We start from the raw sequence: 22,169 nt of genomic DNA, 5'->3' as shown, positions 1-22,169 counted from the left end.
ATTCATAGTCCTCATTCGATTTTACAATATAATATCATCTTGTTCTTTCAGATAAATGAAGTAGTCTTCCATAAAAAAAAAAGATAAATGAAGTAGTTGCTCAAAAAAAAAAAAGAAAAAAAAAAAGTAGTAGCCAAGATAGATAAATAAATAAATAAAGAAGTAGGTAAAAATAAAATAAAACTTGGTAGAGCTTATATATTGCCTGGACTACAACGAGTAAATGAAATTATGAATAACCCGATAGAGGGCCCCCATCTCCCTTAGGTTCAGTCTTTCTCTGCGACTTTTGGCATATCTTATTTTCATTCATCGTCTGCCATTGCCCATGTAAGACATTACGGTACCTATAGCATCCTCAGGAGCTTCCGGTGACTAGGATCTGCTATTCATCTCTCTCTGTGTGTAAGTCTTCTTTCTTTTCTTTTCTTTTTTTTCCCTTCTCCTCCTCCTTGGTTTTCTTTTTCTTGATTCCTTATCTCTCAATTTCTCTTATCGAGTTGCCCTCGATCTGATCGATCTCCTTGGTTTTCCATGCATCTCATCCCCATGTATCTTCATTTCAATTCATTATGCTTGGTGCCTTAATGTATAGTGATCTTTTGTTTTTTTCCCTTTCCTAATTTCAATTTTAAAGAAATGAGTTTAAATTTATGTAGGCTGATCTGCTCTTTTGTGCCATCGGTGGGTCTCTTTTTGGGATTGAATAATTTTCACCATCATTGTCTGCTTATATGCAGCTCATGTAAGATAAAACTCATCGTTTGCCGTGTATCGATTATATTTATTCCCTGTTTGTTTGTAAGAGTACAAATAAAATCCGAGCACAAAAGGGAGATATGCAGAAGAGTGCGAGTCTTTCCAGGCATAGCAATAGTGTTAATACGCCATCGTCTTTGAGACTGATTACTCCTCAACAGTCTCTGAGGCGCTTGGGTTTGTGTTCCCAAATAGCCACGGGGGGCCAGCATTCCTCCCCTATTGTCTTCCCCGAGAAACGTAACAAGGCCAAGGCTTCTACACGCCGTAGCAGCGAGGTCAGTGCCGGTGGCACCGCCCCAGCAGCTCCTGCTGATGACCCGGACAAAGCCAAGACCTTCGAGCACAGGATTGACATTGGAGGACCCGCAGCTGCAGGAGGAGATGAGAAGTCTGATTTGTTGGGATGTGCGGTCTTCTCCGGAAAGCTGGTTTGGGATAAAAGGAAGACCTCTTCTGAGAATACTACTCATGCACAGCAAACCTCTACTACTGATATTACCAGCCAAGAAGCCGTCGATGCCAAGCTTACCAGCAGGGCTTTAGTTTGGAGTTCTCACATACTGAATCTTGATGACGTTGTATCTGTAAGCTCTTTCTTCCATGCCAGTAGATTCGAGTACAAATGATTTTATGAACTTGTAGCTCTCTTTCAGCTTTGGCATGCTGGACTCAAAAGTTCCCTTCAATGACTTTGTCAGGTTTCCTACAATGTTGGTCTCAGGCATTTTACTGTACATTCATATCCATTAAAGAAGGGTTCATGTGGCCTCTCTTGTCTTATCAAATCACGAAGAAGTCGCAAGGATTTTCGCTTCTTCGCTCCTACCATGGAAGAAGCAGTTGGATGGGTTGCTGGATTTGCAGATCAGCAGTGTTTTGTAAATTGTTTACCACACCCTTTGGTTTCTTCAAAGAAGCAGGCTTCTTCAGAATTACTCCCACCCGATACTCCTCCCGAATTACTCTTCAAATGTAAGAATCCACCGAAAATGCTTGTGATATTAAACCCGCGCTCTGGACGTGGTCGTTCTAGTAAAGTTTTCCATGGCATCGTGGAACCAATATTTAAGGTATGTCATAAACCAATAATTTAACCTGCACCTCCAAAATGCTGATCGTTTCTGCTGATTGTTGAGATAGGTCATTCACATGAGTGCACGCGTGTGCGCGCACACACACACACGATATGTATACTGGATAAGTAAGATCGGTTATTAATATTTTAGTGCAAACTATGCATGTAAAAGAAAATCTAGCAAAAGTTTCCTAACCCTGATGGACTTGGACTCCTTGGGCTTCAACTACCAACCCCAAACCCAAATAACTAGTGGAACCCATAATTTAAATCCAATACTGATAATAAGTCAAAATACATAAACAAATTCAGTTAGACTCAAATTAAACTATGCAAGCTCCCAAGTAGGCTCCTCATCATCTAACATAATGCCAAAAATAAAGCTTGGACCTTGGAAGAATCTCTTCCATGCCTTTTATTAACTTTATAAGGCTGCTACCACTTGTCTCCATAATATCTTCTTGGCTTGAGAAAACTTGACCCTGGCAAGTTAAAGCCTCATTGTTCATAGAGGTCGAGGGGTGAAGGCATTGGAACTCATCATCAGTGGCCCAAGTACGTAAAAAATTGGATTCCCCTTCCATTTGATGAGATACCTTTAATAGCCACCTCCATTAGCTGACACAAGTTGGTGATCAATAACATCTTCAATCATTTCCTTCACACATGGGGCTTCCATTAGCAGAACACTAGTTTTGAACCGAGCTAGTGTTTGGTGGGGATTCCACAATTGACTTTGAGTCGGAGTCAAATTTCTGCATATATTCCACCAGTGTCATGCTGCCCTGTTTTAAATTCCCTAATTTCTCATACAATTTATCATGCTAATGTGCACAATTTATCACAAAGTTTTGCTTTCATCTCTTGCCATGTGCTTGTAGGTGGCTGTCCCAATTTTCCTTATAAAAAAAAAAAAAAAAGGTGGCTGTCCCACCCAATCTTCTAATCTCTTCTTCTGCACCACATTTTTTTCCAGACCCTTTCTGGTCATCTGTTGTATCAAATTATTCTTCAATAGAAGAAAGCCAATAACGATACATCATAGGACTTACCTTATTTGGGAACCTAGGACTTTGGGGTAAATCATGGCCCTGGGGAGCCCTAAATTGTGTCATTTGAGGGTTTGTCTGCTGCCCTGTCTGTTGCCTGTTGACCTCCTTGATTTTCCTGGTTCTCTCCATTACTGTCACCTCCAGATGTTTCTCTGCATATGACTATAGTTTGAGACTTAACTTTCCAGATTGTTTAATCGAGTAGCAAGGATGTGGTGTCGCGCCATTATTTTGAAAAAACTTCTCATCTCTCACTGAGACATTACTACTTCACTATTTGTCATATCAGTCTTCCTCTATGTGATATTCCCCAAGTTGTAGACATGTTCAACGCCAAAAATGATGTAGCACAAACGCTGCGTGAAGAATGCTGTGAACAGTTGCAAGGATTGGGTGTTTTAGGGATTTGAAGAGTGGGGTTTAAAAAATGATTAGGTCTAGATTTATGGGGTTTGCTAGAAAATTTTAGTGAAAAATAAATGTGAATTTTCAAGCATAATCATCACACCTTGGTCTCCTTTTCTTTTTGTTCTAGTTATGGATGCTTTGAGTAGAATGATTGAAGCGTCAGTGGATGGGAGATTCTTGTCGGGATTTTTGGTGGGAGATGAGTCTCGGGGCAGCATAAAAGTCTCACACCTTCTTTTTGCAGACGACACTTTAATTTTTAGAAACCAAGCTGAAAATGGTTAATCAAACAATCATTAACAGTTTATGGAGTTTTCATTGTGTGGGATGGGTTGATTTAGATGATAGATTATGTGTGAGAATTTATGGTGGCTTGTCGATTCAAGAGTGTGGATGATGGATTTGAATGGGCTTTGCTTGATATTATGGTCCTAATGTGGGTAATGTTAGGAGAATTTTATGGGAGGAAATAGCGGGGGTTAGCTGCTGTTGGGATGTTCTGTGGTGCTTTGGTGGGGATTTCAACATTACAAAGTTTGAGCGAGTGGAGGATAATTATTTCTCTCAGGCCATGAATACTTTTTCAGATCTGATTTTTGAGCTTGATTTGATCAATTTACCGATGGTTGGTGGGGATTTTACGTGGTCCAATGGAAGAGCATGGTCTAGAGGCTGGACAGATTTCTGGTTTCGATTTCTTGGGAAGTTTGTTTTCCTGATTTGAGCCAGAAAAGGTTACCCAAGAATGTGTTCTGACCATTATCGTATAATGTTGGAATGTGGGCGCATTATGAGAGGGCATAGGTACTTTAAATTTGAAAATATGTGGTTGGAGGATGAAGGTTTTGTGGATAGGGTGAGGTTGTGGTGGTCTTCGTACTCTTTTTCTGGTACCCCGAGCTTTGTACTGGCCAGTAAACTTAAAGCTTTAAAAAAAGATTTGAAGAATGGAATGTGGAGGAGTTTGGGAATACGGAAAATAAAAGGAAACTTTTGATGCAACAGTTGCAGAGTTTGGAGGACAGGGAGTTGACGGGGGACATATCTGGTGAGGGTTTGGAGAGAAAAAAAGTACTGGTGGATGAATTAGAGAAGATCACTTTAATGGAGGAAATCTCATAGAGGCAAAAATCTCGGGTCCTTTGGCTGAAGGAAGGTGACAAGTGTTTGAAATTTTTTCACCGCATGTCGAACTTTCATCGAAGAAATAATGCGATTGAGGCTATTCATGATGGTGATAATGTAACATCCCACTTCCCACGATTAACAATAAAGTCACTTTTAAAAATTCTCAGGAGCTGGAGTACTACTATTGAACCTGACTTAAAAATATATTTTATTTTTTATTTATTTATTTATTTTTAATTCTAAAGGAAGCACCAAGTAAAAAGATTTCTTATAATAAATAGAGTTGTTTTGTATTAAAATACTAAAATTATAAATGAGTGCGCGGAAGCATTTATTGAATGGAGATAATCTTCATGATTTCCTTTTAGCTTTTTCTAGTTTCTAGCTTGTATTTTGGTGTTTTCTCTTATATACTTTCTGTGTACTTGGACTATGTATATTTACTTGGTAATAAAATTCTCTTATTATTTATCAAAAAAAAAAAAAAAAAAAAAAGATCATCCCATCTTGGTTTCCTTGGCATCACACCTCAGATATGGTTTCCTCACACAGTCCATAGAGCAATAGTTGCTGGAAAATAGCCTGTCATCTTTGCACATAATTTGTAATGGACTTGGACTGCTTGGGCTTCATCTACTAAGCCGAAACCCAAATAACTAGTGAAACCATAAATAAGATCAATACTAGTAGTAAGTCATGGATAGCATTCTTGTCCAAAAGCCAAATGCAAGAGGAAATATTGGTCTACTTGACCAAACATAAAACTTTGTTGGCCCCCAAAACCTGTAGTATTGTACAGAAAAATGCTCCAAGCTTCTCCTCATATTTCTAGAGTTGAAATATGGTCTCCAATTCTTCAAGTCTAGGTCTAACTCCTTGTTCTAAGATGTTCCCTTAAATCAATATAATTATAGAACTGCCACATACAACGGCAGAGGCTCCAGTTGTCATGCTAGGTTCCAAGTAAGGAGTGGGCACGTGACATTGACTTATAATTTGTCACGCTAGCAACTACTCAAGGTGCGGGATTGGGGCAATAATCATTGTTTAATTCCTTCCTTTTCCTTTTTAAGCTCTCCAGATATTTTTCTACATCTATTTTTATTGAAGTATAAAAACTATGGAACTTGACCTTTATGGTTAAAGGAGTTCGTTGCCTTAATCCTCTACAAAAAGGAAAAATTTCTTGGGAAAATTTTTGTTTGTACTCTTTCTTTAATCACCAATTGTTCCAAAAGCTTAAGCTGATGGGAAGAGGTCAGTTTAGCCATTTAATTTATATTCTAACACTATTCATGTGGAGGTGCAAACTGTGACAGCTTGCAGGGTTTAAATTGGAGGTCAAAGAAACCACATCTGCTGGCCATGCTAGAAAACTTGCATCCAGTGTTGATATTGACACTTGTCCTGATGGTACTATCAACTAATCATATCACAATCTGTTTTATTTGATTTGATTTTGTTATGCTTGCTGCTTATGTTCATCATCTATATTGTTTTACCCATTCGTTAAACTTTGTACTTCTTTCAGGTATCATTTGTGTTGGAGGTGATGGTATAATTAATGAGGTAAGACATTTGCTTTAGCCATTCTTGATTATTTTTGTTGTGTGTTCTACAGATCTTTCTTTTTGCTTTGATAAATGTTTGGTCTACAACTGGATCTTTCACAAAAAAGCTTACAAACTAATGTGGCTTGATATGGTACTTGTAAAATACTTTTTGTTGTAAAGTAGATCTAATGTATTATATTAAGCTACCTCAATTTGTAAACTTACTTTTGTAAGATCTCTGATCTGGTACTTTTCTTTTACTTTTGCATGTAACGTGTTGTTCCCACCATAATCGATAAAAAAGTATTGTTCACTCCATTAAGCTTCTAGTTTTCTGGAAGTTTTCATCGAACAATACGAGGTCCTTACCTTGGATCAATTGAAGTAGCTTTTACCAAGAATTCTTACATGTGTTATAATTTAGTTGTTAAAGCAAATCAATGATTTGGAAAGTTGTTAAATTTAGTTTCAAATCAAGTCTACAATTTTGGTTGTTTGACTTAGATGTTAGTGTGGTTATTATTTCACTTATTTTCTTTTTCTCCCAACAGACATTTGGTGTTGAATTTTGGGCTTCGTAGTTTGAGATGATTTTGAAATCTTATTCAATTAGCATGCACTTTAGGTGTGTATTTGTATTTCCAGGAATATCTTTGATAGTAATAGTACTATTATGGATGGATGGTATGATATCCCATACTGTGTGGTAGGGTAGGTGGTGTATGAGATTCCATATTGCTTGGGAAGAAGAGGTTCTTGTTCTTTATAATGGTTCCAATGAGGTTCCAATTGTATCATTGATTAGTCATTTTGGAGTATAGGCCTAGATGTGGCTTGAGCCTCCCTTGAGGCGTTACAAATGGTATCAGAGTCCATCCCAACAAAAAATGTGGGACTTGAGCCATGCCACCTGCGAATGATGTGCCCGACGAGGATGTCGGGAATTTAAAAGGTGGAGATTGTGATATCCCATATTGTGCGATGATGGTAGATGGTGTATGGGATCTCACGTTACTTGGGAATGTGAAGTTTTTGCTCTTTATAATGGTTCAAATGGGGCTCCAATTGTATCATTGACTAGTCCTTTTTGAGTATAGGCCTAGATGTGGCTTGAGCCTCCCTTGAGGCATTACAGCTGGCATTTGGGGGATACATAGGATCATCTTGCTTAACCAACCATCCATGAAATGATGTCAGCAACCGGCAAAGTTTGTCAATCCTTGGTGATAGAGGAATAGTTTTCATGTACTGCTCTTAACTTTTGTTGGGCAAATGACATTCTATTTGTTTGGTAGCTGTCATAGTGTCATTTGTAATGATCTCATGCATCAATTGCCTAAGGTGCGGTTTGGATAGTGAGATGAGATGAGATGGTTTTAGATAAAAGTTGAATAAAATATTATTAGAATATTATTTTTTAATATTATTATTATTATTAGTTTTTGATGTCGGGGAACCTCTCCAAGGCAGGGCCCTTTGGACCCACCCCTGCAATCCCGGTCTCGTGCATCGCACCCTCGGAAGTTTCCCTACATGGAATTGGTTAAATCGCTAGCTTTTCACCAGGGGTGTGGCCTTAAAGGATTGTTTGCACCCATGAAATGTTGAACCTTGGACCTTGAAGGGAGTGAGACCCCAAGACCAAGGCCTTTACCACTTGGGCCAACCCCTTGGGGTTTTTTAATATTATTATTGTTTTGGAATTTGAAAAAGTTGAATTATTTATTATATTTTGTGTGGGAATTTGAGAAAATTTTAATAATGAGATGAGATGAAACATTTTCACTATCCAAACGGGGCCTAAGTTAGAAGCACTATGCATCTTATTAATCTATGTCATGATTTCTTGTCCATGAGTAGGGAAGTAGAAATGGGCTTTAATGAACATCTATAGAGTATTCTTATGCTTTACGCCAATGTCTCATGATGGTCTAAAGACTTGGCTACCTCACAAAGAAGTAAAAAATGATCTATTTCCCCTACACATACAACACTAATCAACTACTATAATTTGTTACTTTCTACAATTATCCAGGGTAAGAACCTTTCCTAAAGCCGTTGTCCTTGCAAAAAGGAAAAAAAAAAGATATTCCTAAGGGAGCCTTATTTCGACCGATTATCTTCCATGGGATTGGGGTATGAACATGGGAATGTAAAACGTTATACCAAATAATCCTTTATTAGAAGGGCCCCATAAAAGTTTATGTACACTACCCCGCTTGCCTTGTTCAAATACAATCGATTAAAGAATGATGTCAAGATATCCTCCTACTAGTTATAGCCTCTCTACTGAAGTGAATGGACCATTGGTGAGAATCATGAGAGAACCGAACCAAGAAACCTACAGTTGGTCCACACCTTATTTCTTTGGGTTTCTGTTTGTACTCACCTAGCTTTCATGACTTTCTAGCTTCTAACTTGTAACTGGGTGTTTTCGTTTGTATTCCCTGTATACTCCTTAGTGCTTGCATAAAAGACATGTAGACAATAGACTTTGTGATTTCTAGCTTTATAGTTAGTATGCCTAAGCCTTGAAAGATGTAATTCTCGGGCTTTAGTAATTAAGCCTGTAACCATCTTTAGTTTTTTTTATACAGAGGGGACAAGAGGAAACCATTCTCGTCAAAGCAAATGTGGGAGTAACCTTCACATTTGTAGAGATTCAAGTTTCAGGTTGTTTGTGTTGGTGTGGTTTAGTTTTAAGCTGACCCATGGTGGATTGCACCCCTCTCAATGTAGGAGTATTGTTAGTGGCTGGTTTTAGGATCTTATAGTTTTGGGTGTGCATCAATGAAAACATTGAATAGAATATCTAGACTAATAGTATGATAGACTTTTGCCTTCTTCTTAGTGTGACATGTACTGAGTACTGACTGATTTGTGTTGGTGGTGTATGAGATCTCACATTGTTTGGAAGGTAAAAGTTCTTACTTTTTTATATTGGTTCCAATGGGGCTCCAACTGCACCATCGACAAATTCTTTTGGAGTATAGGACCAGATGTGGCTAGGGCCGCCCATGGGGCATTACAAATGCTATGAGAGCCTATCCCAACTAGAACTGTGAGACTTGAGTCGTACCACTTACGGTAGACTGGCTTGACAAGGATGTTAGGAATTTAAAGGGAGGTGGGAGATTGTGATACCCCTGTACTGAGTACTAACTAATGTGTATAGATGGTGTAAGAGATCCCACATTGCTTGGGAGGGAGACTTGCTCTTCATAATGGTTCTAATGGGGCTCCAATTGTACTATTGACTAGTCCTTTTAGAGTATGGGCCCAGATATGGCTAGGGCCTCCCATGGGGCGTTTACACCTAGCATTTAAAAGTTTTTCTATTTGTTTTTATCTGAGAAACTTTTGCTTGATATCTTTGTTAATTTAACACTATGGTAGGATTTTATTCTCCAACTGAATTATTCAGATGGAATTTTTTTTTTTTGGTGGCATCGAAATGAACTTCTATTTCACCTAGTTTAATAATGTCAAATCTGATTCCAGGATGCTGCTCCTTTATGTTTCCTACTGTTTGATATGGTGCAAGTACTTTCCATCTTTTTATGTCTATCAGATCACACGGTCTTGGTTATTATGCAGGTTCTAAATGGTCTACTTACTAGGGACAACCAGAAAGAGGGAATTTCTATACCCATTGGAATTATACCTGCTGGTTCTGATAATTCATTAGTTTGGACTGTTCTTGGAGTCAGAGATCCTATTTCTGCTGCAATGGCTATTGTGAAGGTAACACTTTTCATTAAAATGGACATAGCATCTATTTAGAACTAGCTGCTTGTTATATTACAAATTAATGCTTTGACACCATTATTTTCTTGTAGCAGATTTAATATGAATGGTATTGATGGCACTCGGGCAATCCACTTTAAACCTCTTTTAATTATTTAGTCGCCTGTTACATCATAAGTAAAGTCTTTCCCTTATGGTTGTCAAACAATTGATTTATTGTCATGTTGTTTAACCTGTGTTGGCAAAGATGCAATTAGCTGTTTGTTAAAGCCATTTGATCAAAACACGTTTCTTTATTTATTAGGGCTATCCTTACCCTTAGAAGGATTGCAATATATTTTTTATCATCCAAAGATATAACTTAGATGACTATGAAGCATGGACAGAATGTATAACACAATCTTGTTGGATTCAGGAAATGTTTAGTTGTGATCGGCCAACTCTGGGAGGTTTCACCATTTATGTAGTAACCACCATGATAAACCTGTGTGGTGCTCTAATGAGGTACATGGATTACATGGGGTGGGGTTATGAAAATCCAGAGAAGACAAGGGGTTTTTTCTAGCCATACTAGACTTGATGTGGGTAATGGCTCTTGGACTCAATTACGGCGTGACTTATGGTTTGGTGATAGGGCACTCAGAGAAACTGTATGGTATTATAGGAGCATAGGAGGCTTTAGTGACTGATCTCTTGGAGTTTTCTAGTGACTGCCCTCAGTGGATTTTTAATTTTTATAGAGCCATTCATGATTGGGAGTTGCTAGTGCTTTGTGGAGTGCCTTACTTGGTCAAGTTTGGTGGAGAGGGTCATATGGCAGCTCACAAATTGCAGCATTGTGGAAGATAATCTCTATTTGTCTGGCATGCTGAAACTGGAATGATAGAAATTTTGAGTGAGCGAACAATGGAGGAGCTCAAAACTTTCTTTATCAACACTCTGTACCTTTGGGCAGCTTTATTAATTTTAATCGGAGTTTTATGATCTCATATATTCCACTCGCATAAGGAGGGAAGTTGATGACAAGATTTTCTGGCATCACTCCAAGAAAGGGAAGTTCACTGTCCACTCTTTCTATCAAGCCACGCACACACATACAACTAACCCATCCCCATGGAAGTGCATCTGGAAGACAAGGGCCCCCTTAAAGGCCCTCTTCTTTGTATGGACAGGTTCATTGGGGAAGATACTTATACTCGACAACTTAAGGAAACGTTGATTCATTGTCATGGAGTGGTGTTGTATGTGCAAAAAGAGTTGTTAGTCTGTTGATCATTCATTACTTCATTGTGAGATTGCCATGACTTTATGGAATGACTTCTTTACTCGGGTGGGAATAACTTGGGTGATGCCAAGAAGGGTGATTGATCTCTTAGCTTCTTGGAGAGGTCTTTGGGGTAACTCTCATATTGTAGCAATATGGAAGATGGTCCCAATATGCTTATGGTGGTGCATTTGGAGGGAAAGGAATGATAGAAGTTTCGAAGATCGAGAAAGATCAATGGAAGAGCTTAGGAAATTGTTTTTCAGTACTTTACTCCATTGATTGGTTGTAATTGATTTCAATGGAATGAGTTTCCATGAATTTCTTGTATCGTTGACCTAGCAATCTAAGGCGACGCTCTTGTATATATCATGTATACCTGGGCTTTTGCCTATTTTATGATCGATAAAATTTTGTTTACCGATAACAAAAAAAATAGTTTTCATGATTTTCTTGTATCTTCTTTTAATCCTAGTTAGATGTTTCTCTTCTATACTTCCTGAGCACTTGGACTTCGCCTTTTTGTGTTTTCTAATAAATTCTTCGATTGCTTTTCAAGAAAAGATAACTAATGACGTCCAAATCTAAATGGCATGCATCATTTCACCTTTTGCTATTTTACTATCGTAATTTGTTTTGAAGTTCTAAGCTTTTATAGACTTGTTCTTTTAGAATACCTTCTTATCTGTATTGCAGTCATGATCATTCATCTTAATGAATTTTTTTGTCGGTTTCAGGGAGGTCTTACAGCTACAGATGTTTTTGCTATTGAGTGGATTCAGAGAGGTGTTATTCACTTCGGGATGACAGTCTCATATTTTGGTTTTGTCAGTGATGGTAAACTACGATCCTTGGTATTGCATTTTTTAAGCCCTTGATTTTATTGCAGTTGATTAATTTCCCATTTGCCCTATATTCGTGTTTTTTTTTTTTTTAGTAAGTAATAGGTAAATTTTATTGAAATGAATGAAATAGGCATAACCTATGTACACAGGAGGTATACAGAAGAATGCCTAAATAAATTCTAGAAGTGCTAAATTAAAGATAAGAAGTCATGAACATGGTTTCCATCAAGCATAATGGCCGAAAACTAGAGCAATAATGTGTGTACAAAAAAATTCTTGAAGCTTCGTCATTGTGCACTCCCTATCTTCAAAGCACCGTGCATTCATTTCTGACCGAGTACACCACATAATGCACAACGGAATCGTCTTCTATACTGCCGCCACCTATGGACAACCTTGAATTTCCTTCCAACAAGCAAGTAAATCAACCACTCTCAATGGCATTACCCGAGTGACATCAACTCTTCTAAAGATCTCATTCCATGACACTCTTGTCACCTCACAATGCAATAGTAAGTGATCCACTGATTGCCCATTTTTTTGCACAAATAGCACCAATCCATCACAATGAGTCCCCTCCTCCTTCAGTTGTCTGTGGTAAGGATGTTCCCAAGCGCAGTGGTCCATACAAAAAAAGCTACTACGGAAGGCACGCGAGACCTCCAAATACTTTTCCACAAGAAAGGTACATCACCTTGTGATGTCAATATTACAATATTTTGTAATATGCTTTGACTGTAAACTTCTTGCTGCCAATGGACCTACACTATATTCTATCCCCCTATGCTGTTATACTTCCTGTGGAGTATATCAATTTGAAAAATTATGTAACGTAACGGTATCCAATTCCCAATCATGATTATCCCTATTAAATAGGACATTCCACTGGTGAGAACCATGAGAAAAAGCAAGTAGATCCGCCATAGAAGCATCCTTGTTAACTGCAATACTGTAGAGGGCTAGGAAGGCCCTTTCAAGAGCACGCTCTCCACACCAAACATCATGCCAAAACCTAATTCTAGTGCCCTCTTCAACTACAAAACAGATGTGGTTTTCGAAACACTGCCAACCCCTACTAATAAATTTCCACAAGCCCACACTGTACCCCCCATCACTGCATTGGAGCACCAACCCCCCCAAGCCTTCCGTGTCTAAAGTTAATAATTTCCTTCCACAGTGAGTCACCCTCCAAGTGGTACCTCCATAGCCGTTTCCCCAACAGAGCTTTATTGAAGGTCCTCAAGTTGCGCACTCCCAATCGTTCGATCGAGATTGGGGAGCAAACTTTATTCCAATTAACAAGATGGAATTTTGTTTCCTCCCCTACTCCACCCCACAAGAAAGCCCGAAATAACTTCTCGATCTTAGTCGCCACCTCTGCAGATGATGGAAATAGAGATAAAAAAAAAAAAATAGGTCGGAAGGTTAGATAAAGTGCTCTTAATCAGTGTGAGTCAACCCCCTTTCAATAAATACAACTGTTTTCAACTAGCCAACCTTTTCTCTACTTTCTCAATAACCCCATCCCAAATAGCTCTAGCTTTAAAGGTTGCCCCCAACGGAAGATCCAAATATTTCATAGGCAGAGAAGACAGACTTGCTAGACAGTTGATTCTAGGCATCGTGCCCACTACTACCATCTCAGATTTACCAAGGTCCATCTTAAGCCTTGACACGACTTCAAAGCATAACAAGAGTGCTTGTAGAGCTTGAATTTGACCAAGATCCGCTTCACAAAAGAAAAGAGTGTCATTTGCAAATAAGAGATGTGAGATTATGATAGAGACATTAGTACCATTACCCACTGAAAAACCGGCTAAAAAACCTCCTTCAATAGCAACCTTCACTATCCGACCAAGTGCCTCCATAACAATATTGAAGAGAGAAGGAGACAACGGATCCCCTTGCTTCAATCCACGGGAACTATTAAAAATACCAGCTAGGGTGCCATTAACTAGCACTTATGGCATTGAGAAGTGAGTGGTAGTAACACAATGTTGAATCCATGAAATCCACCTATCAACAAAGCCACACCCGAGCAAATAAAAGAGATTCCCAATTCACATGGTCATGTGCTTTTTCTATTGGTGAAACACATACCAATTTTGAGGTTGGTGAAGGCTCAAGAATCAGCTTCTGGTTTGACGAATGGAGCGGAGAGAGAACTCTATTTTCTGCATTTCCAAGGGTTTTCAGATTAGCTGAAAATCAACAGGTTGCTGTTTCTGATGGCACAGTGCATTGGAACTTGTCTTTTTTCCAGAAATGTGCAGGATTGGGAAGTGGAGGAGTTAGTAGGTTTTTACAGTTTTCTTTACTCCACGAAGATAGGAGGAAATGGGAGAGATAGAATGCTATGGAAACTTTCGGGGAACAAAAAATGAAATCCTTTTTTAAGGTGTTGCAAGACCACCAGTCTTGTATGTTTCCTTGGAAGAGTATATGGAGAGTCCTGGTGCCACCTAAAGTTGCTTTTTTCGCATGGACTGCAGCTTTAGATAAGATTTTGACAGCTGAAAATTTAAGGAAAAGAGGGATGATTGTGTTGGAGTGGTGCTACCTATGTAAGAAGAATGGTGAAACGACTGACCATATTTTTCTGCATTGCGAAGTGGCAAGGGAGCTTTGGGATGGCATTATAAGTAGGGTTGGGTTGAATTGGGCTATGCCCAAGAGCGTGGTGGATCTTTTAGCATGTTGGAAGAGATACCATCAAAGCTCACAGCTAGCTACGATGTGGAGGATGATTCCTTTGTGTTTACTATGGTGTCTTTGGATGGAAAGAAATGAGAGATGCTTCAACAAGAAGGAGAGAACAGTGGGGGAAATCTGGAACCTTTTTGTATTTTCTTTGGTTCAATGGTTTTTTGCTGTTGTACTAAAGGGAGGGAATGCTCATGACTTTTTGATTTCTTTTTAGCTTGCTAGAGTGTAATTAGGTCTCTTTTGTATACTTCTTGTGTACATGAGCTTTGCCTAGTTGCATTCGTTCAATAAAATTTATTACTTATAAAAAAAAAATGGTCATATGCTTTTTCCATGTCAAGCTTGCATAGAATACCTGGTACTCCCTCATTCAACCTATGATCCAAGCACTCATTGGCAATGATAACTGAATCAGGTATTTGTCTCCACCGAACAAAAGCATTTTGACGTTTAGAAATGATTTGTTCCATTACCAAGCTTAACCGATTAGCAAGAACTTTCGAACTAATCTTGTATACCCCACTCACTAGGCTTATAGGGTGGAAATCCTCAAGTTCCACAGTCCCATGTTTCTTCGTTATGAGAGTAATGAACGTCGCGTTGAGGCATTTCTCAAACTTTTTGAAAAAGTGGAATTCAAGGAAAACCTGCATAACATCACATTTCACAATCTCCCAACAAGCTTGAAAGAATCCCAACGAAAAACCATCTGAGCCCCGCGCTTTGTCTTTAGCCATACCACTAATGACCTTATAAATCTCATCTTCAAATCTTCTTCAAAAGGTCTTTCCAACCAGCTTGCACTTTGCGGATCAATGGACTCAAAAAGAAAATAATCGAGCTTCGACCTCCAATAGGTCGGCTCCGTGAGAAGGTTCCCATAATAATGCACAATATGGTTCTTTGATTCAAAGGGGGAAGAAAGCACTTGGTACCTGAATGGAGTGTCTCAATAGCATTGTTTCGCCTATTTGAATTAGCCACTTTATGGAAAAATTTCGTGCATTTATCACCTTCTTTGAACCAAAGGGCCCTAGAATTTTGTCACCATGAGGTCTCCTCCATCAACAATACCCTCTCTAGTTCAGTTACAACTGAACTCTTCCTCAACAATACCTCCTCTGAGGTGTCTCCCATCAATTCCCGCCGCTCTAACTCCTGTAGCTCCTCCATTAAGGTAGTCTTTTGGTTGTCCACGCTGCCAAAAACTTCCAAGTTCCACTGCTTTAAATTTTGCTTCAGAGCCTTAAGTTTACCTGCAAGAATGAAATTGGGAGTACTCATGAACTGATAAGAAGACCATCAAGAACGAACATTCTCAACAAAACTATCAGTTGCTAACCACATATTTTCAAATTTGAAATACAGGCGTCCCCCATGAATACCTCCATAGTCTAACAAAATAGGAAAATGATCCGAGCAAACATGGGACAACCGCTTTTGACACAGTTTCGGAAAGTGGGCCTCCCACGAAGGAGAGAAGTGAAACCTATCCAGTCTCGACCAACCCTGACTATTGGACCATATGAAGTCGCCCTCAACAAGGGGGAGATCCATGAGATCCAAATAAAAAATGAACTTATAGAACTCCTTCGTGGCCAAGGAATTGCGATGATTCCCCGATCGCTCGCTAGGAAAGCGAGTGATTTCTTGTCTTTGATTCCTCTCTCATAGAATGTATTTAGGTACTTGATGTATACTTTCTGTATACACGGGCCATGCCTGTTATCTTCTGATCAATAATATTTATCTTTTACTTATCAAAAAAAGGGAAAGCGAGTGATATTGAAGTCCCCACCCATACACCATGGCACATCCTATAAACAATATAAACCCGCCAATTCCCCCCATAGCCTTCTCCCATCTCTATCCACGTTAGGCCCTTAGATGCTTACATAAGCCCAATCCTAGCCATCTACCACATTTAAATAAACTAGCGACCGAGAAAGTCCCCCACACACTCCTCTACTGCCTTCACCGCTCTTTTATCCCACATTAAGAGAACACCTCCTGACGTACCCAATGAAGGCAAATATGAGCAGCCCACATATGAACACCCCCACAGACTACAAACGATTCTTCTATAAATGAACCACAATTTTGTTTCTTGAAAACACACCACATCAACCTTCCACGTTCACAATAAGGATTTTATACGAAAGCGCTTATTGCGATCATTAAGTCCTTGCACATTCCAAACGAGGATCTTAGGTTTCATGAGCAATGGCGACCCCCCTCTCTTTCAATCTATTCCTTTTGCCACTCCCCTCCACTTCGTAATTAATAGAACATTTGAGCCTTTGAGTTCCCCTGTCTCTCTTTGTGGCAGACTTTGATCGACCATCTTCAATGGCAACAAGAAAGGCCCTGAACTACTCTTCAAAACCTATACAAGAAATCCCAATGCAAGCTTGTATCTCCTCAACCTTCTTGAACACCCACTCCGATATGAATCTCTTTGAATTGGGACTAGGAGGGAGCATGCATATTGGTTTAGCATCCCCCCCATTGAAGCATTCCCCTTCGCAGATAACCAACTGCAGATCCGATCCATCTGGCACCCCCATATAGAGCACCTCTTTCCTTAGGTTGTTGCCCAACTCCAAGTGACTACCTTGAGGGCCTACTACTCCAGTTTCCGATGAGATTTACAGTGCTAGGACACTGTAGGTAGGGGGCAGTGGCCTTCGACACAACACCGTATGGCTGGCCAATCGAGGAGATGGGACAATAGAGTAGTCTCGTAGCCCCTTCTTCTAAAACTTCAATCCCTGACGGTCTAGTCAACTGGGTTGTTGTCGTAGATGCACCGGCGACCACCGTCAGGCTAGTCTGTGCTAGTTCCGGCACGTCGAGGGCTATGCGGATGTCAATGCTTTGTGAATACTACCGCCAGCAGTGTAGCATCCATCGGTGGTTCTACAACCTTTAGCGAGGTCACCTGAGTCTTCACCGGCGCGGTGGCTCATACGCACTTGCCGATGGGCCAGCTTCAAGCTGCATGCATTTCCTCCAGAATGAGCCTGTCTGTTGTTTGGAAGAAGGCTTCCACATGGGCTTCAGCCCAACGCCAAGGCCCAGCATCTTTTCCTTCCCTTAGGCTGACCCAACTCCTTCTTCCCTTTGGGCCCGTGAAACTAACCTTGACCCATTTGATCAAAGGAACTCGAGCTCGAGCCCACCTTATTTTTCTCCTTAACGGACCGTATTAGCCAGTTGACTTTATCAATCAATTTGCTCGGCTAGCTCTTCATATCAAACAACACTTGAAGCTGCGTTTCCTCTTTAAGATCACTTGCTACCCCCCTCGGGTCTATGGGCACCCGCCGAAAAGGTGGCGCCACCTAACCTTTGCAGACCTACCTCTCCTAGTCTGAGATGTTCTTGAGGCATCTCTAAAACTCGCAGTTGTTGGAGTACTTCCCTGTACGACCGAGCGGAAGAAGTAAATACTGTCGTCGCTGGTGGTAACAAATGCGTAGGACCACCTTCTCTTCCAGCTTCTTTCAATGCCTTCGCTAGCTTCCTCCAACCCATTCCATCCCTATCCCCTGGCATGAAGATGAAACTCCGGCGACCTCCCCCACCATACTCCTCCAGAGCCATGTCAAAACCTCGGGAGTTAGAGCAGCGCTGTGCAATGAAGCTCCCGTCCCCTTCCCAATGAGCAACGTAAAACTCTTTACCCCCAGCCTTCAAACACTCCTCTAAAGCTTTAGCAAACCATCGAATTGTAGTTAGCCCCAAGCTCATATCTTTGACAACTTTCCAACCTTTCTCAGTTAATAGCACCTAACTTAACACCTCAAACACCTTGGACTCGATTGCAACACTTTTTGTAGAAGGCATTTTCATTTTGATACAGCCAAAAATGCCGTCAAACGCCCGCAACCACCATCAGATACAAAAAGATTACGTATGGAGTGTTAAGCATATGGAGATAAAACTTATCATTCTTTATATCATAATATATTTCTGCCCTATATTCTTAGTAGCAAATAGTGAAAGAAAACATATTTCACAATTTTGATGGAAATTATTTGCATTTTGTTTTTCTCTTGTTTCTAGGTCACCTATATTTTTGACTTTCATGCTTGTTGATGCTTGATTTATAATGAAGTTTGAAGTCCTAGGTGTTGCTTTTGAGTCTTGTATATGACCCGTGTACTTGGGCTTTTGCCTATTCCTACGATCAATAAAATCCTTTTTACCGATTAAAAAAAAAAAAAAAACAAAGTTTGAAGAAGAATGCTTTGTTGCTAATTGTCAGATGAGAAAGCATGATTCACACTTGAGGCTTGCTTAATTTCAGGCATTTACCCTATTTTCGTGTTTCGTTATCCTTTTTTTTTGGGAAGAAAGGTGACTCCATTATGTGGTTGTACTTCATGTTTTACTTAATTAGGTGCTAAAAGAGGTAGGAAAAGGATGAAATCTGTAGTTTAAACTGATGCGCACCTCTCAACAATGTCTGATAAGTTAACCTAAGGGAGGTGATAGTTAATTTCACCTATTGTACCACTTGGGAGCTTGAGATTTTGTATTTTTGGTTTGAATTGGTTCAATGATGTGAAAAAATGTTCAAGCTTTATTTGTTTTTTAGCGTCGCAAACTCATGTTCATGCTGTGGAACGCAGTTTAATTGCAGTTTCCACTATTGTATTTTAACCAAAAATATCTGCTGGAGATTTTCTCTTTTGGCGCATTCAATTTGAAGACTTGAGCTGACGTCCTGATGCCTGACCTAATAAATGCAGCTGTGTGACACTATAACATTACTTATTTCTCCAAATTGTGTGTATTTTACCTAATTATAGTGACCTTTACATCTCCTGGTATGACTGGAACTTTCATGCCTGTATGGTATAGCCTGCTGAATCATAGTACAGTTCATGTATGTGACCTTTCTATATAATAACTTGTTTCTTATTTTTCTGCCAAGTTGTTAAGAGTCATAACTGCCTTCTGTTTTCTGAATTATGTTGATCTTCTGTCTTCATTAGTCATGTGAACATAGTTGAAAGTACTTTTTAGCATAATTCCTACACCTGGCATCGTATGCTAGCCTGTTCACATGCATGGATTCTCCCTTGTTACACGACATGTTCAATTGGAGTGTTGAGGGGCTGATTCTGATGCTGTAGTTATTGTTTGGCCTGGTGCGTTTGTAGTCCAGCAATTTTTTTTTTTTTATTTCCTGTCAAGAAGATGCTGGTTTTTAATTTATGATATAGTGTTTAGTGTCGGCTAGAAATTCTGGATATTTGATAATGTTGTGACCTGTTAGCAGTCCTTTGATATTGTTAAGTTATCTAGATTGTATTTTGATTCATTAGTCTAGGTAAATGATAGACATAGTAGTTAAACAGAAATATGATTAACTACTAAATATAGTTGGAAGGAGTTAACAGTTGATGGTGATGTATCAAATGCATAGCACAATGATATGTGATTAGTTATAAAATATCTGTTGTGTATGTACTTATCCGATAAAAATATTTGTCATTTATGTGTCTGTATTTCCAATTTGTTGTAGTATTGGAACTTTCTGAGAAATATCAGAAGCGCTTTGGCCCTCTGCGATATTTTGTTGCTGGGTTTCTCAAGTTTTTATGCTTGCCAAAGTACAACTATGAAGTGGAATATCTTCCAGCATCCAAAGAGGATGTTGATGGAAACTTCACAACCGAACGGGAAGTAGTTGACATATCAGAACTGTACACAGACATTATGAGGAGATCAAGCAAAGATGGCATTCCCAGAGCCTCTAGTCTATCTAGCATTGACTCGATAATGACCCCCAGTCGAATGTCTGGCGGAGACTTGGATACTACATGTAGTAGCACTCATGCTAGCACTGAACCATCTGAGTATGTACGTGGCCTGGATCCAAAAGCAAAACGCCTGTCATCTGGGAGGAGCAACGTAACAGCAGAGACAGAAGTTATTCATCCTCAGCTACCTCTATCAACCACTCCAAACTGGCCGAGGACCAGGTCGAAGTCGAGGGCTGATAAAGGGTGGACTGGATTGACTGCCACAAATGATACCTCTAGATGTTCTTGGACGAATGCTGCAACCAATGATAAGGAGGATATTTCGTCTACACTATCTGATCCAGGCCCAATATGGGACAGTGAACCAAAGTGGGATAGTGAGCCTAATTGGGATGTAGAAAATCCAATTGAATTGCCGGGGCCATCTGATGATGTAGAAACAGGAATGAGGAGGGAAGTCATACCTCGATGTGAAGATAAATGGGTTGTCACAAAAGGACAATATCTTGGCATTCTCGTTTGTAACCATGCATGCAGAACTGTTCAGAGTTCTCAGGTGGTGGCACCAAAAGCTGAGCACGATGACAACACCATGGATTTGCTCTTGGTTCATGGAAGTGGGCGGTTGAGACTCTTGAGATTTTTCATACTGCTGCAGTTGGGTCGACACCTTTCACTGCCCTATGTTGAATATGTAAAGGTAAGGTCATTACTCTAGCAATGCCTTTGCACTTTTTTGGGGGGAGTGGGAGGTGGGTTTAGGCGAGACAAAGTTTAAATTAAAAAAAAAAAAAAATCAATGAAATTATATCCTGCTGCATTTCTTAAATTTTACTTGCAATTTGTAGCAGACTGCATGTGACACTATTGTCACCCGTTGGACATGGGTTGTGTGAAGTTGGGTTAGTCAATATGTTGCAGTTGCATGTGGGCAGATTCGATCATTTCCCCTTAAGATCCACCACCTCTCCCAAGATTTATCATTCTGTGTTCTATTGTTGTCTCAAGTATTGCGTCGTACATAAATCACCATTTGTTCCAAAAGTTTAGGACCCCGTTTGGATGTTAAGATAAGTTGAGATAAGTTGAATTCTTTATGAATAGTAGTGAGTTGAGATGGTGGAGTGAGTTGTGTGGGATCCATCTAAGATGAGTTTAGATGTATTTATTGAAAGTTGAAAAAGGTTGTGGATCTCGCGTGTAAAGAGGTGTTGAGTTGAAAATGGTTGTGGATCTCACGTGTCGAGAGGTTTTAAATTGAGATGCGTTTAGTGGTTTGAGAGTTGAGTGTTTGGATATTAGACTCAGCTTAAAATTAAACTGAATAGTGGGTTAGAGTTCATCATCTCATTCCAAGTTCCAAACGTGGGACCCTTATTTAAATTGTGGGTCTAACTAATTATTTAAATTGTATTCTAACCCGTATAACTCCACTTCCATTTGGATACAGGTAAAGTCAGTGAAGATTAAGCCTGGAAAGCACACTCACAATGGTTGCGGCATTGATGGTGAGCTTTTTGCACTCAATGAACAAGTAATTTCTTCTTTGCTTCCAGAACAGTGCAGACTTATTGGTCGCATCCAAAGCCACCATGTATAATAAGCCATGTGTTCTCTTTTTGGATTCTTTGATGGGTTGGACATTATTGGTTTGTTAATTGTGGCTGTGGAATATAGTGAAAACACTCGTATACCAAATTGGAGTACTTATGCTGTATTTTCTTTTCGGCTCCCTCACGTGAAAAGCTGATGTCCCTGTATATTTTTTCTTTTTCTCGGGTTATGTGGTTGTTCATTTGTTTCTTTCCTTCTAACTTTCTCCTATTATATATCTTTGCCCTGTGTAATTGCA

At 39.5% G+C, this 22,169-nt stretch overlaps 1 protein-coding gene across 3 annotated transcripts; it reads left to right on the top strand.

Moving 5' to 3' along the window:
- The first annotated feature begins 219 nt into the window (after positions 1 to 219).
- On the top strand, positions 220 to 22,169 carry LOC122299458 (sphingoid long-chain bases kinase 1). 3 transcript variants are annotated; one of them, XM_043109772.1, is made up of 9 exons: positions 220 to 405; positions 807 to 1,346; positions 1,461 to 1,832; positions 5,745 to 5,838; positions 5,957 to 5,994; positions 9,576 to 9,722; positions 11,727 to 11,826; positions 20,077 to 21,017; positions 21,768 to 22,169. In XM_043109772.1, the coding sequence occupies exons 2-9, from the start codon at positions 840 to 842 to the stop codon at positions 21,915 to 21,917; spliced, it is 2,349 nt and encodes a 782-aa protein (XP_042965706.1). In that variant the 5' UTR covers positions 220 to 405; positions 807 to 839; the 3' UTR covers positions 21,918 to 22,169. The 3 variants fall into 3 exon arrangements, with proteins under 3 accessions (XP_042965706.1, XP_042965705.1, XP_042965704.1); XM_043109771.1 differs by having other exon boundaries at positions 741 to 1,346; XM_043109770.1 differs by having other exon boundaries at positions 660 to 1,346.

The sequence above is a fragment of the Carya illinoinensis genome, chromosome 16 (assembly GCF_018687715.1).
Source record: "Carya illinoinensis cultivar Pawnee chromosome 16, C.illinoinensisPawnee_v1, whole genome shotgun sequence".
Classification (NCBI taxonomy): Eukaryota; Viridiplantae; Streptophyta; class Magnoliopsida; order Fagales; family Juglandaceae; genus Carya; species Carya illinoinensis.
This window is presented reverse-complemented; position numbering and strand designations above follow the sequence as displayed.